The following is a 12,422-nucleotide window of genomic DNA, read 5'->3' as shown; positions in this document are numbered from 1 at the left end:
TAATACTGTGGTAGATTTTAAGGCTGTGCAATATGGACAAAATAATCGTATTGCGATTTTTACGAACAAATATTGCGATTGCTATTTTATTTGCGATTATGGCAACTGTTTTTGCTTTTTCAAACAAGCTACATACATTCTAAATGCATTCAGTGCAGAAGAAGTGCATAACAAAACTATTGAGTCAGTAATTTCTTTGTGCCGTTTTGACCCTTTCCCATAATGCACGGCGCTTGCAAATGCTTGAACAGTGGATACTAGTTTAGGCCCCGTTTACACTAGTGCGTTTTAGTTTTAAAACGGCGTTGTAGAATGAAAACGATCCGCGTCCACCCCGCGTTTTACCCAGCGTTTCTGAACTGCTCTCCGTCCACACCAAAACGCTGAAAACGCACATCACGTAACCACACAGACACTCTCTGGCAAGCGCTGGAGCCCATATACCCAGATGAGAGCTGTGCTAGTCGGACTGCTCATCAAGCATCTCCCGCTGGATCTAATCTCACTATATTTATTAAACGGGATATTTCATTCATCTTGTTGTCTTTATCTAACGACATATTCCCTGACTTTGGTCATTAGAATCTTACTTGTTCTCAGGTAACGTGTTTTGGCTGAGCGCAAAGATAAGTTAATGATTAATGTAGCCACGTAGCCTATTCTGTATATTGACTGATCGCTTGCCTTTATTTCCTATAATGTATAAACTTATTGTATGTTATACTTTTATAATGGCCATTATCGATTATTAAAACTGATATTCAGCAGAAGAGAGGCTGTGTTTCGTATTTTCACTAAAATTGAAAGGAGGCAGTTGTTATCGGCTCTGTTTTGTTATAAATATCCACACAGTGAAGATGACGCTCATATATGCAGCACGACGCCTCAACATTTCTGCTGTCTGTTAAGTTGTTAATATTAAAATGAAAATAGGCAGTTCCTCATGTATACAATTTATTGTTGAGAAAGTGAAACAACGTAGCCAGGGTGATGTGAATGAAGTTATAAAGTACACTGTTCCCTTTGAAGATTTACCCGTGTCCTCGGTATAATCTGTTTTCCATATCAAACTGAGAAGAAGAGATGCAGCCTTGATCAAACATGCGAAGTCTGAACAAGGAGAAAATGCAGGACTGAACTGTGTGTGTTAGGCTACTTAATATTCAGGAAAAGCCCCAATCAGAGAGGCGAATGTCAGCAGCCCCGCCTCCGTTTTCAGATGTCTCCGTTTTCCATCATCCACACTGAGACGGAGCAGCAGCGATTCAGAATGAAAACGGCCTCTCCAGCGTTTTTGAAACGCTCCGTTTTCGGCGCTCGAGAACTCCGGCGTAGTGTGGACGGTTGGCGTAACCGTAGCAAAACTTATGCGTTTTCAAACTAAAACGCATTAGTGTAAACGGGCCGGGGCCTTAGTCTGTTTGGGCTGGCTTTGATGTGTGCTTTTGTTTGTTTCGATGGACTTTGTCGAGATGCATTGATCATGCAGTTTTTTATGACACTGTTTTAAGTGTTGGATCAGATTTGTAGTATTGCTCCGTTTTGTTGGAATAATCATTTCACAAGTCTTAAAAATTGCCTTGCTATGTGACACATCCTCTCTCCTGAATCCAAAATACTCCAAAATGACAGTCGTTGAATTTCTCCTCGGCACCAAATCATTTTTATTTTGACCTGTATCCATATTTTATGCTCTTTCCTCCTGCTCGCCTATTCGGTTCTCCCACTCAACTTCGTCATGCGCAGAGTGAGCTGGTTAATATAATAGCTATAATTGCCCGGTGCGCTACGTCAGCTCTGATTGGTTAGCATATTAATATCATGCGCACAAGAACATATTCTGAATAAAATTCTAAATAAATGAATAGATAAAAAATTGCAGCCTTTTGCGATTTAGAAATTGCGTGTGCTTAAGTTGTGATTTAAAAAAAAAAAAAATTATATATTTTTTATTTTATTTATTTATTTTTTTTTTTTGCGATTGCGATTAATTGCACAGCCCTATTAGATTTGTGTAAAAGACCTGCCGCCACAGCTGGCAAACCTCCTAGAGAAAACACTGTATTGTTACACCCCTAGTAGTTAGTTGAAGTTACAAACAATCCAATAACACAGAAGTACTGGGAGAAGAGTTTACAGTTTAGATATAACCACTGATGTTTATGGTAAAGATTAACATCACCGTCATATAGGGGTGTGAGCCTACACTGGTCTCATGGTTCGTTTACGATTATCATGCCATCGATTCGGTTCAATTCGATATCTCAGTGCATCACGGTGCATTGACAATGCTTATCATGCATAATTAGATTTTTTCTTCACGAGCGCTGTCAAGCGAGGTCTTACACCTCTATGATTGGTCACAGCGCTTTTAGTAATCTATTTTTATCGATTTAATCGATTTGTTGTTGCAGCGCTACATTGCTTGCAGCACTAGTATGAACGAGTGTGTGTTTATGTGTGGTAGTGAGTGTGTGACTGTATGAGTCAACGTGTGAGAGACAGAAAGAGTGAGTGAATGTGTGAGTGTGTGCGTAGGTATGTGTTTTTGAAATAAAATAAATAAATGCCCCTCAAAAGTATTGATATTTCATAAATCAAGCGTGTCTGTCTCTATCATTGCTAATTTCCGATCTCAGAACTGTTCTTTTAAATGAAAATATATTGAGCGCTGTCTGCTGAGTCAGCAGCTGAAACACACACACACACACACACACACTCTGCATCTGCATTAACGTGTTGTGCTGTTGTGTTCAGGTGCGGAGCTCGGCTGATGGATGAGGACGAGGATGATGTGTTCAGGAAGGGTCTCCAGCACTGGCCTCCTCCCCACCTGCAGATAAAGCAGACTGAGTTGGCAGGACGTCCCGCTGGGTCACGCAACGGTATGCTGCCCTGCCGGCATCTCCAGCAGCACGGACACCTTCTCTACGGTAAGACAAACACACACGCATACAGTCATCTGTCTCTCTTGCTGTCGTATTAACCATATTCTTCACTAACGAGTGAACGCAGCTATCCTCTTTTTGGCCTGAGACTTCCACTTTCAAGGGGCGTCACGGTGGCTCAGTGGTTAGCACTGTCGCCTCACAGCTAGAAGGTCGCTGGTTTGAGTTGGCTGGGTCAGTTGGTGTCTCTATGTGGAGTTTGCATGTTCTCCCCATGTTGCCGTGGGTTTCCTCCAGGTGCTCTGGTTTCCCCCACAGTCCAAACACATGCACTATATGGGAATTGATTAACTAAATTGAATGTAGTGTATGAGTGTGTGTGTGTAAATGAGTGCGTATGGGTGTTTCCCAGTGCTGGGTTGCAGCCAGAAAGGCATACGCTTTGTAAAACATAAACTGGAATAGTTGGTGGTTCATTCCACTGTGGCTGTTCGTTCCGCTTCTGATCAACTGACCCCAGCCGAGACTCAAACCAGTGACCTTCTTGCTGTGAGGCCACAGTGCTAACCACTGAGCCACCGTGCCGCCACACCCTAATGATCTGCTTAGTCAGTAGCTATGTTTCCATCCAAAAATGCGAATAAACTTTATGCTCAAAACTGAATTATCGCATAAAAGTTGTGCATGTGTGGGGTTGCTTCTCATGCAAGGGGGTAGGCTCACTCACAATTTTGCCCAAAAACACAGCCATGAATAAAGAATGGTACCAAAACACCCTGCAACAGCAACTTCTTTCAACAATCCAACAACAGTTTGGTTAAAAACAATGCATTTTCCAGCATGATGGAGCACCGTGTCATAAGGCAAAAGTGATATCTAAGTGGCTCGGGAACAAAACGTTGAAATTTGGTGTCCATGGCCTGGAAACTCCCCAGATCTTAATCCCATTGAGAACTTGTGGTCAATCCTCAAGAGGCGGGTGGACAAACAAAAACCCACTAATTCTGACAAACTCCAAGAAGTGATTATGAAAGAATGGATTGCTATCAGTCAGGATTTGGCCCAGAAGTTGATGGAGAGCATGTCCAGTCGAATTGCAGAGGTCCTGAAAAAGAAGGGCCAACACTGCAAATACTGACTCTTTGCATACATGTCATGTAATTGTTGATAAAAGCCTTTGAATCGTGTGTAGTGCTTGTAATTATATTTCAGCAATTCATAGAAACAACTGAAACAAAGATCTAAAAGCGGTTTAGCAGCAAACTAATAAGTGTGTCATTCTTAAAACTTTTGGCCACGACTGTACATTTTTAAAAATAATAGTTTTAATAACCAGCTCATAATAACTGATTTCTTTTGTCTTTGCCATGATGAAGGCACATAATGTTTGACTGCTGAAGATAATGTCAGTAGCTATGTTTCCATCCACTTATTTTATATATATTTTATATTATTTATAGTGCTGTCAATCGATTAAAAAAATTAACTAATTAATCGCACCGTTTTAAAAAAATTAATCGCGATTAATCGCATTTAAAATACTGAAACTTGTAATTTTGCCTATTTAAATGTAAAATTAATGTAAACGCAAGACAAAATTTTTTTTTAATTCAAAATATAATTGTTTATTAGAATTTTTGTTTAACTTGAAACACAGATTTCTTCATGTAAACAACAAACCCACAATAAACCATCAAGATCCTGACTTGACAGCCAAATTTGACAGGGCCAAAACTGCAAATACTGACTCTTTACATACATGTCATGTAATTGTTGATAAAAGCCTTTAAAACGTGTGAAGTGCTTGTAATTATATTTCAGCAATTCATAGAAACAACTGAAACAAAGATCTAAAAGCAGTTTAGCAGCAAACTTTGTGAAAACTAATATTTGTGTCATTCTCGAAACTTTAGTCCACGACTGTATTTGGGAAATAAAATATTTTAAATAATCTTTAGCTATTTATTAGTTAAAGTTATCTTTAGACTCATTATGTTTAGTTATCAATGTTTCATCTGAAACCCTGCAGTTGTGCTTCATATCCACCTGGCCCATGCGGTCTGCTGTGGCGTGTCAGTGTTTGCCACTCTCAGATGCTGCACTTCCTGTTCAGCGTCTGTGAGAATCAGCGTCACGACTTGATGACTCATGACTTTCAGACCGCAAAGGCCTTTTCTCTCTGGCTGCTGTTTATTTTCAAACATCTTCGGGTTTCAGCACTTCTGCCAAATCACTGAGAACATCTTTGAGGCAGAGCACAAAGAGACTTTTAGCACTTTAACACAATGAAAACATAAACCCCAACTCGACCTCCGTGGAGCTGCTGTGGTGATATAGAGATTTACAGCTGTGTATATATGTGTGTGTGCTAAACAGTCTAATCTGTTCATCAGGGATGCGGAACACTCAATAACACTCACTCAGTGCCAGTCTTGAGCAGTTTATCACAACATTGACTCTGGTGTTGAACTTGTGTAGCAAAGGAATACTCCACTCACTCTCCACTATTTGAGCTTTACCATTGTTGAGTCTGATGTGACCCGCCTTTTAAAGAGCCTTTATGGGTTTTTGAGAATGATCTTCATGTATTGTGTAACACAGCTCTAAGTGAAGTGAAATATCCAGCTAAGGCTTAAATCTGAAAGTGGACAGTGTTTAAAACTATTGATGCATTCATAAAAGAGTCGAGTCATAGTACTTCAAATGAATCGTCTTCATAACGAGTCTTTAGCCGTTTTGGCGTGATGTTAATACAAAACTTAAGCCCCGCCCAATTTTTGCGTGCGCAAACCTGGGGAAATTGTAACCTGCGGCCTCGCCCACAAGGCCAAAGCAGATGGGCAGATTTTGATTCGCTATTACCAAAACGAAACTTCTTTTTCTCAGCGGGTTAACTTGTGTAGATTAATTGTTTACATTAAAACTAACAATGTGCGCTAGTTAAATAAAAATACTACATTGTAAATGTATTTAAATTTTGTAAAATAAGCAGCGTTTGTTGTCAGAAGTCATGCATATGATTCTGTGTTGCTGCCAACTTTTATTTCAGTGCGATGACTGAAATGGCTGAATCAGAATATTGAGTAAGGGGTGGAGATTATTTTAAATTAATTCAATATTATCTTTCACTAATGTTTGGAAGGGAGTGGCTAGGCATATTTTGTCCAGTTAATTGAAGGACTGGTGTTCCAGAGCCAAAGCAGATTAGCAAATTTTGATGACTAGTTTTTTTCCATTGGAATAACTTGCGAAGATTAATTGTTCACATTAATATTAACAATGTGCGCTAGTAAAATTGTAAATATTAGAATTGGATTTCATGATTTAAATTCTGTGAAATAAGCAGTGTTTTTCGCTAGAAGTCATGTGCTCCTGCGTTGCTGCAATCTTTTATTGTAGTGTCATGATGTATTTTCAGCTAGAAGAGAATATTGAGTGGGGGCAGAGTTTCGATTTTGCATCAATATTAGAGGAGCGTGGCTATGCATATTTCGTCCAATCAGAACTTCCCGCTGATTGGAAACTTGACAAATTTGGATGAAAATTTACTGAAACAAAATTTTTTTATTGAATTAACTTGTGTAGATTAATTGCTTTCATTCAAACTAACAATGAGCACTCGTAAAATAAACATTGTACATTTTAATATCATGATTTTAATTTCGTCCAATCAGAGAGATCCTGTCATTCAGGAATCTGGCAGGAGTTTAGATAACAGTTTAAGATTACTAAAACAAATTTTTGGATTTGGATTTAATTGCGTAGATTAATGGTTCCTATTAATACTAACATTGTGCGCTAGAAAAATTTTGATTTCATGATTTCAATTTGGTTAAATAAGCCGTGTTTGTCGTCAAAGGTCATGAACTGTTGCAATTTTTTATTTCAGTGTGATGATGTATTTCCAGCTGGAAGAGAATATTGAGCAGGGGGCGGAGTTTTGTTTTTGCACTAATGTTTGGAGCGGCGTGGCTTGGTATATTTCGTCCAATCAGAGAGGGACTGCTGTTCCAGAGCCTAGGCAGATGGGGAGATTTTGATGAAAGAGATTTTTCTTCCATTGAATTAACTTGTATAGTTTAATTGCTTACCATCAAACTAACAATGAGCACTCATAAAATAAACATTGTACATTTTAAATTAATTTTAATTTCGTCCAATCAGAGAGATCCTGGCATTCAGGAATCTGACAGATGTTCAGATGTTGGTTAAAGATTACCAAAACACGTTGTTTTATTTTCAGAATTTGATTTACTTGAGTAGATTAATTGTTCCCATTAATACTAACAATGTGCGCCAGTTAAATTTCGATTGCATTATTTAAATTTAATTAAATACGATGTCTTTGTCGTCAAAAGTCATGCATTGCTGCAATCTTTTATTTCAGTGTGATGACTTATTTCCAGCTGTAAGAGAATATTGAGTATGGGGCGGAGTTTTGTTTTTGTGGAAATATTAGAGAGGCGCGGCTGGGTATATTTCATCCAATCAGAGCAGGACTGATTTTCCGGAGCCAAAGCAGATGGGCAGATTTCGATGAAAGATTATCAAAACACGCTGATTTTCACGCTGTGTTTGTCGTCAGAAGTCATGCATATAATGTTTCTGTGAACAGGTAACGCAGAATTGCTGGTTCTAGCTGCATCCAGCCGCGCTCAGCCTCCAGACGTGGTGTTACGGCAGAACGTCTCACCGATGGAGCGACCAGAGCCCCGACCTGCACAGAGCGTGGAAACCCTCATCGGACAGAAGCTGCAGCTGATTGGAGATCAGTTCTATCAGGAGCACATCATGGTGAGTCTGCAGGGGTTTTCGGTGTCCGGCGGGACAATAAACGTGTTCATGCTGTCGCCACTAATGGATTATGTCTCAATACAGCGCCGGGTTACACAAAAGAGTTTTCCATGTTTGTTTTGGCCAGACGGTTTTCTGACTGTAGTCTAGTTGTGTGACGCTAAAGATACGAGTCAACTGAGGCAAACTCTCTCTCTTTCTCTCTTCCTGTTTACTGGACTCTTTTCTCCAGTGTGCATTCATAATACTGAAGAAAGTCTATGTGTGTGTATGTGTGTGCACTAATGTGTGTCAAGATTGTTTATATACCTATTATGAAATGCCATTTTCTTTTAGGTTTCATATTTTTCTTGTAATCAAATTTATTTAGTTTTAAGTGACATTGTATTAGTAGTTTTGTAGAAAGTTGTAGTAATATTTAAGTAATTAATTCATTCATTAATTTTCTTTCAGCATAATCCCTTTATTCATCAGGGCTTGCCACAGCAGAATGAACCGCCAACTTATCTAGCGTATGTTTTACCCAGCAGTGCAGATAAATGATCGCAGTTGCTCTCCTCCTGCTTCTTGGCCTTTCTTTCTCGTCCCTCTTTGTCTTCCTTCTTCATGCTTTCGCTCTTCAAACATGATTTATCCATTTTCTTCATTGCATAACTTCAGCTGGAGTGGTCTCCTTTGTGCTTATTTTAGGCTTTCGTGTGGCTAGTTATGTTATTTTTAAGCTGTGTGATTCAGTAAAGCTGCTGCAAAAGGTACAAACCATCTTCGTTTGGTTTTAACACTCAATTATCTCACTATCCTTTCCATTATCAGAGTTTGATAGATGTTTTTTTGTAAATGCAGTGGTGTGAAAAAGTGTTTGCGCCCTCTCTGATTTTTTATTTTATTCATTCATTCATTCATTTTCTATCGCTTTTCTGGGGCCGGGTCGTGCGGGTAGCAGTCTTAAGAGAGAATCCCAGACTTCCCTCTCCCCAGACACTTCCTCCAGCTCCTCTGGGGAGGTCTCGAGGCGTTCCCAGACCAGCTGAGAGACATACTAGCTCCAGTGTGTTCTGGGTCTTCCCTGAGGCCTCCTCCCGGTGGGACATGCCTGGAACACCTCCCTGGGTAGGCATCAAGGAGGCATCCGAGCCACCTCAGCTGACTTCTCTGAATATGGAGGAGCAGCCGCTCTACTCTAAGCTCCACCCGGGTGTCAGAGCTCCTCCCCCTATCTATAAGGGTGTACCCTGCAACCCTTTAAGGGAAACTCATTTCGGTCGCTTGTACATGAGATCTAATCCTTTCAGTCATGACCCAAAGCTCATGACCATAGGTAAGAGGTGAAATGTAGATTGACATTGCATTTCATTTCTTACGTTAATTTCTTGGTATTTTTTGTAACAATGTTTACTGTAACTATGTTACTGCATTGCATTTAATGTAATTAGTTTTGCATTTACTTCACTGCGTTGCATTTTTACTTTTTTGCATTTCATTTATACATTTATTTTGACACATATGTGAGAATGCTGTTTGCGGACTAGAGCTCAGCATTCGACACCATAGTGCCTGCCAAGCTGGTGGTGAAGCTCCAGGATCTGGGTCTACACAGCTCTCTGGACCCTGGACTTCCTGTCAAGCAGACGCCAGGTGGTCAGAACATTACCTCATCCACACTGATCCTCAGCACTGGTGCTCCACAGGGCTGTGTTCTCAGCCCACTCCTGTACTCCCTGTACACACATGACTGTACAGCCAAACACGGCTCCAACGTCATCGTTTAATTTGCTGATGACACAACGGTGGTGGGTCTAATAACAAATAATGATGAGACGGCCTACAGAGAGGAGGTGCACACTCTGATGCAGTGGTGTGAGGAAAACCAAGATCACTCAACATCAGCAAAACCAAGGAGCTGGTGGTGGATTTCAGGAGAGAGAAGAGAGAGCACACCCCCATCACCATCAACGGGACGCCAGTGAGAGAGTCAGCACTTTCAAGTTTCTTGGAGTCCACATCGCTGAGGATTTGACATGGACTGCCCACACAGATGCAGTGCTGAGGACGGCACAACAACGCCTCTTCTTCCTCAGGCGTCTCAGGAGGTTTGGAATGAGCCCCCACATCCTCCGCTCGTTCTACACCTGCACTGTGGAGAGCATCCTGTCTGGCTGCATCACCACCTGGTATGGAAACAGCACCAGCAGCAACCACAAAGGCCTACATAGGATTGTATGAACTGCTGGATGTGTAGTAGGAGGTGAGCTTCCCTCCCTCCAGGACATCTACACCAGGTGGTGCATGAGGAAAGCCAAGAGAATTATCAGTGACTCCAGCCACCCAAGCCATAGACTTTTCTCTCTGCTACCCTCAGGCAGACGATTCCGCAGCATCCGATCACGCACCAGCCGACTGAAGGAAAGCTTCTTCCCTCAGACTATCAGGCTGATGAACACTTAACACACCCCACACACACACAGACTCCGCCATACCCCTCACTGCACACCATCAACATGTAGCATGCACTGCACTTAAACCAATCCATACTTGAAACAACACTGCCTACAACTATGTGGTCACCTATTCGTTGCACATATCACTGTCAATTTTACATTGTCCTGATTTTGTTTTGTTTTTTTTGGGGAGTATGTTGTTGTATTTTGCACTGTCGTTGTATTTGCACTGTCTGTATTTTCAAGTTCGACTTCAATTTATTTATATAGCACGCTTCCAACTGCTACAAGGCTGCACAAAGTGCTTTACAGAGAGAAAATAAACGCATGATATGAGCATAAAAACAGTAACAACAGAAATAGGCACTTAATAGCAAAGAACATAGAGAGTATATCAATAAAAGAGCAAAATAAAATATAATAAAATTACCCCCCCCCCCACCCCCCACCCCACCTCACCCCTTCTAAAGGGAAGCCCAGCCCAGTTTGATGAACATTTTGTCAGTGTCGCCTGGGGGCTTTTCCCATGTACACCAACAACAGGTGTACGTCACAATCACGCCCCCACAAGAGCAAGCTCCTGATTGGTTAAGGCTGCGCGAATGTCTGCTGAAGTTCAGACTTTTGAACTCGAGTAATTCGCGTGAAAGTCTATTCACTTGTTTGCATTGACTTAACATGTAAATCATTCGCGCTTGACGCGCGTTCCCCGTCTGTTTTGAACGCAGCATTATGCTTCAAAAGACCTAGAAAATAAATGCGTCTTTAATTTAGACTTAAAAATAGGCAGTGACAAGGCCTTTTTTAGTTCTAATGGCAGAGCGTTCCAGAGGCGAGGACCTGCTATGGCAAAAGCATGTTTACCTCTACTTTTGAGGTGGGCCTGTGGAACTTTTAATAATATTTTGCACTGTCTGTATTCTGCACTGTCGGGAGCCAGCACCTAAGCTTTTCACTCATCGTAGCACACTTGCTGCTGATGATGTGACAATAAAAGTGATTTGATTTGATATTGCATTTTAATATTCACATTTTTTATTGCATTGCATTGCATTTCTTTTTTTTCATTTTATTACACTGCAGTTTTGTTACTTTTTTTGCAATGAAAACTTTAGCATTTGTTTTAATGCACTGCATTGCATTTTATTTTGCCTTATTATTTTATTTCACTTCATTGCATTTTACAAAATGGCATGTAATTGTGTGTGTGTATGTGTGTGGAAGTAAGGTCAGGTAAGGCAAGGCAAGGCAAACTTTATTTATGTAGCACAATTTTACACAACCGTAGTTGATCCAAAGTGCTTTACAATAAAACAAACTAGACAATAAAAAAAAATGGTATTAAAAATGCAAGGAAATGTATATGTTTAAAGGAAATACTAAAATACAAATAAAACAGTAACATAAATGCGTCACTCTAAGGCAAGAGAGTAAAAACAAGTCTTTAAGTTAGATTACAAAGCATCTGATGAAGGAGAAACCCTGATGTTCAGCGGGAGGCTGTTCCAGAGCCTTGGGGCCGCAACACTCAAAGCTCGATCACCTTTTGATTTGCAGCGAGACCGAGGGACAGACAAAAGAAACCGGTCATGGGATCTCAATGGTCTACAAGCTGAATAAGGCCTAATAAGTTCACTGACATAGGCCGGGGCAGAATTGTGCAAAGCTTTATGAGTGAAAAGAATAATTTTAAAATCAACTCTATTTTAAAGGTAGCCAGTGCAATGAGGCGAGGACAGGGGAGATGTGATCTCTTAAGCTGCTCCCAAATGTACTTATGCTCTTACACACTCAACAGGATAGTATATGTATGTAGTGTCGTCCTAAATGGCACACTAATGTTATTTTACTAAGCGGAAATTCAAACCGTTTCCCTGATGACGTTTGACGGCGTCAAATCAGTGAAATAAACGACCACATTATCAAATAATACCTGCCGTGAGTAAAACCGCATTCACCATCAGGAGGCGCTATAATCACTCTCGTAGGAGAATTTTGCTTTCACCATGCAAAATAAATAAAGTTATCCAACATGTGTGCCTGATAGCTCCACCCCTTCCGCTACGTGAGCAAACCTGCGGTCGTTGAGTGCGTGAAGTGTCCATCAGTACACACTTCATTATACTGGCTGAATGAGTGCATCATCCGGGTAATTAAAGTGCACTTATTATTATTAGAGTTTTCAGTGTGAACGCACTACTGACACTAATTATACTACAAAATGGCGTAGAATAGTGCATAAGTATGCGATTTGGGACGCAGCTTTAGTTCCTGTTATTAATCTGGCTGCTGCATTTTGGAC

The 12,422-nt window shown here is 40.6% G+C and overlaps 1 protein-coding gene across 2 annotated transcripts in view; it reads left to right on the top strand.

The window, feature by feature from the left end:
- Positions 1–12,422, top strand: part of bmf1 (BCL2 modifying factor 1) — a 52,230-nt gene that overhangs the window by 16,901 nt on the left and 22,907 nt on the right. The window contains exons 2-3 of one of the 2 annotated variants that reach the window (XM_073927460.1): positions 2,758–2,933; positions 7,504–7,682. In XM_073927460.1, coding sequence (XP_073783561.1) covers positions 2,774–2,933; positions 7,504–7,682 — 339 coding nt within the window. In that variant the 5' untranslated portion in view covers positions 2,758–2,773. 2 annotated transcript variants of the gene reach the window in all.

Source organism: Danio rerio, chromosome 17, assembly GCF_049306965.1.
Source record: "Danio rerio strain Tuebingen ecotype United States chromosome 17, GRCz12tu, whole genome shotgun sequence".
Lineage (NCBI taxonomy): Eukaryota > Metazoa > Chordata > Actinopteri > Cypriniformes > Danionidae > Danio > Danio rerio.
This window is presented reverse-complemented; position numbering and strand designations above follow the sequence as displayed.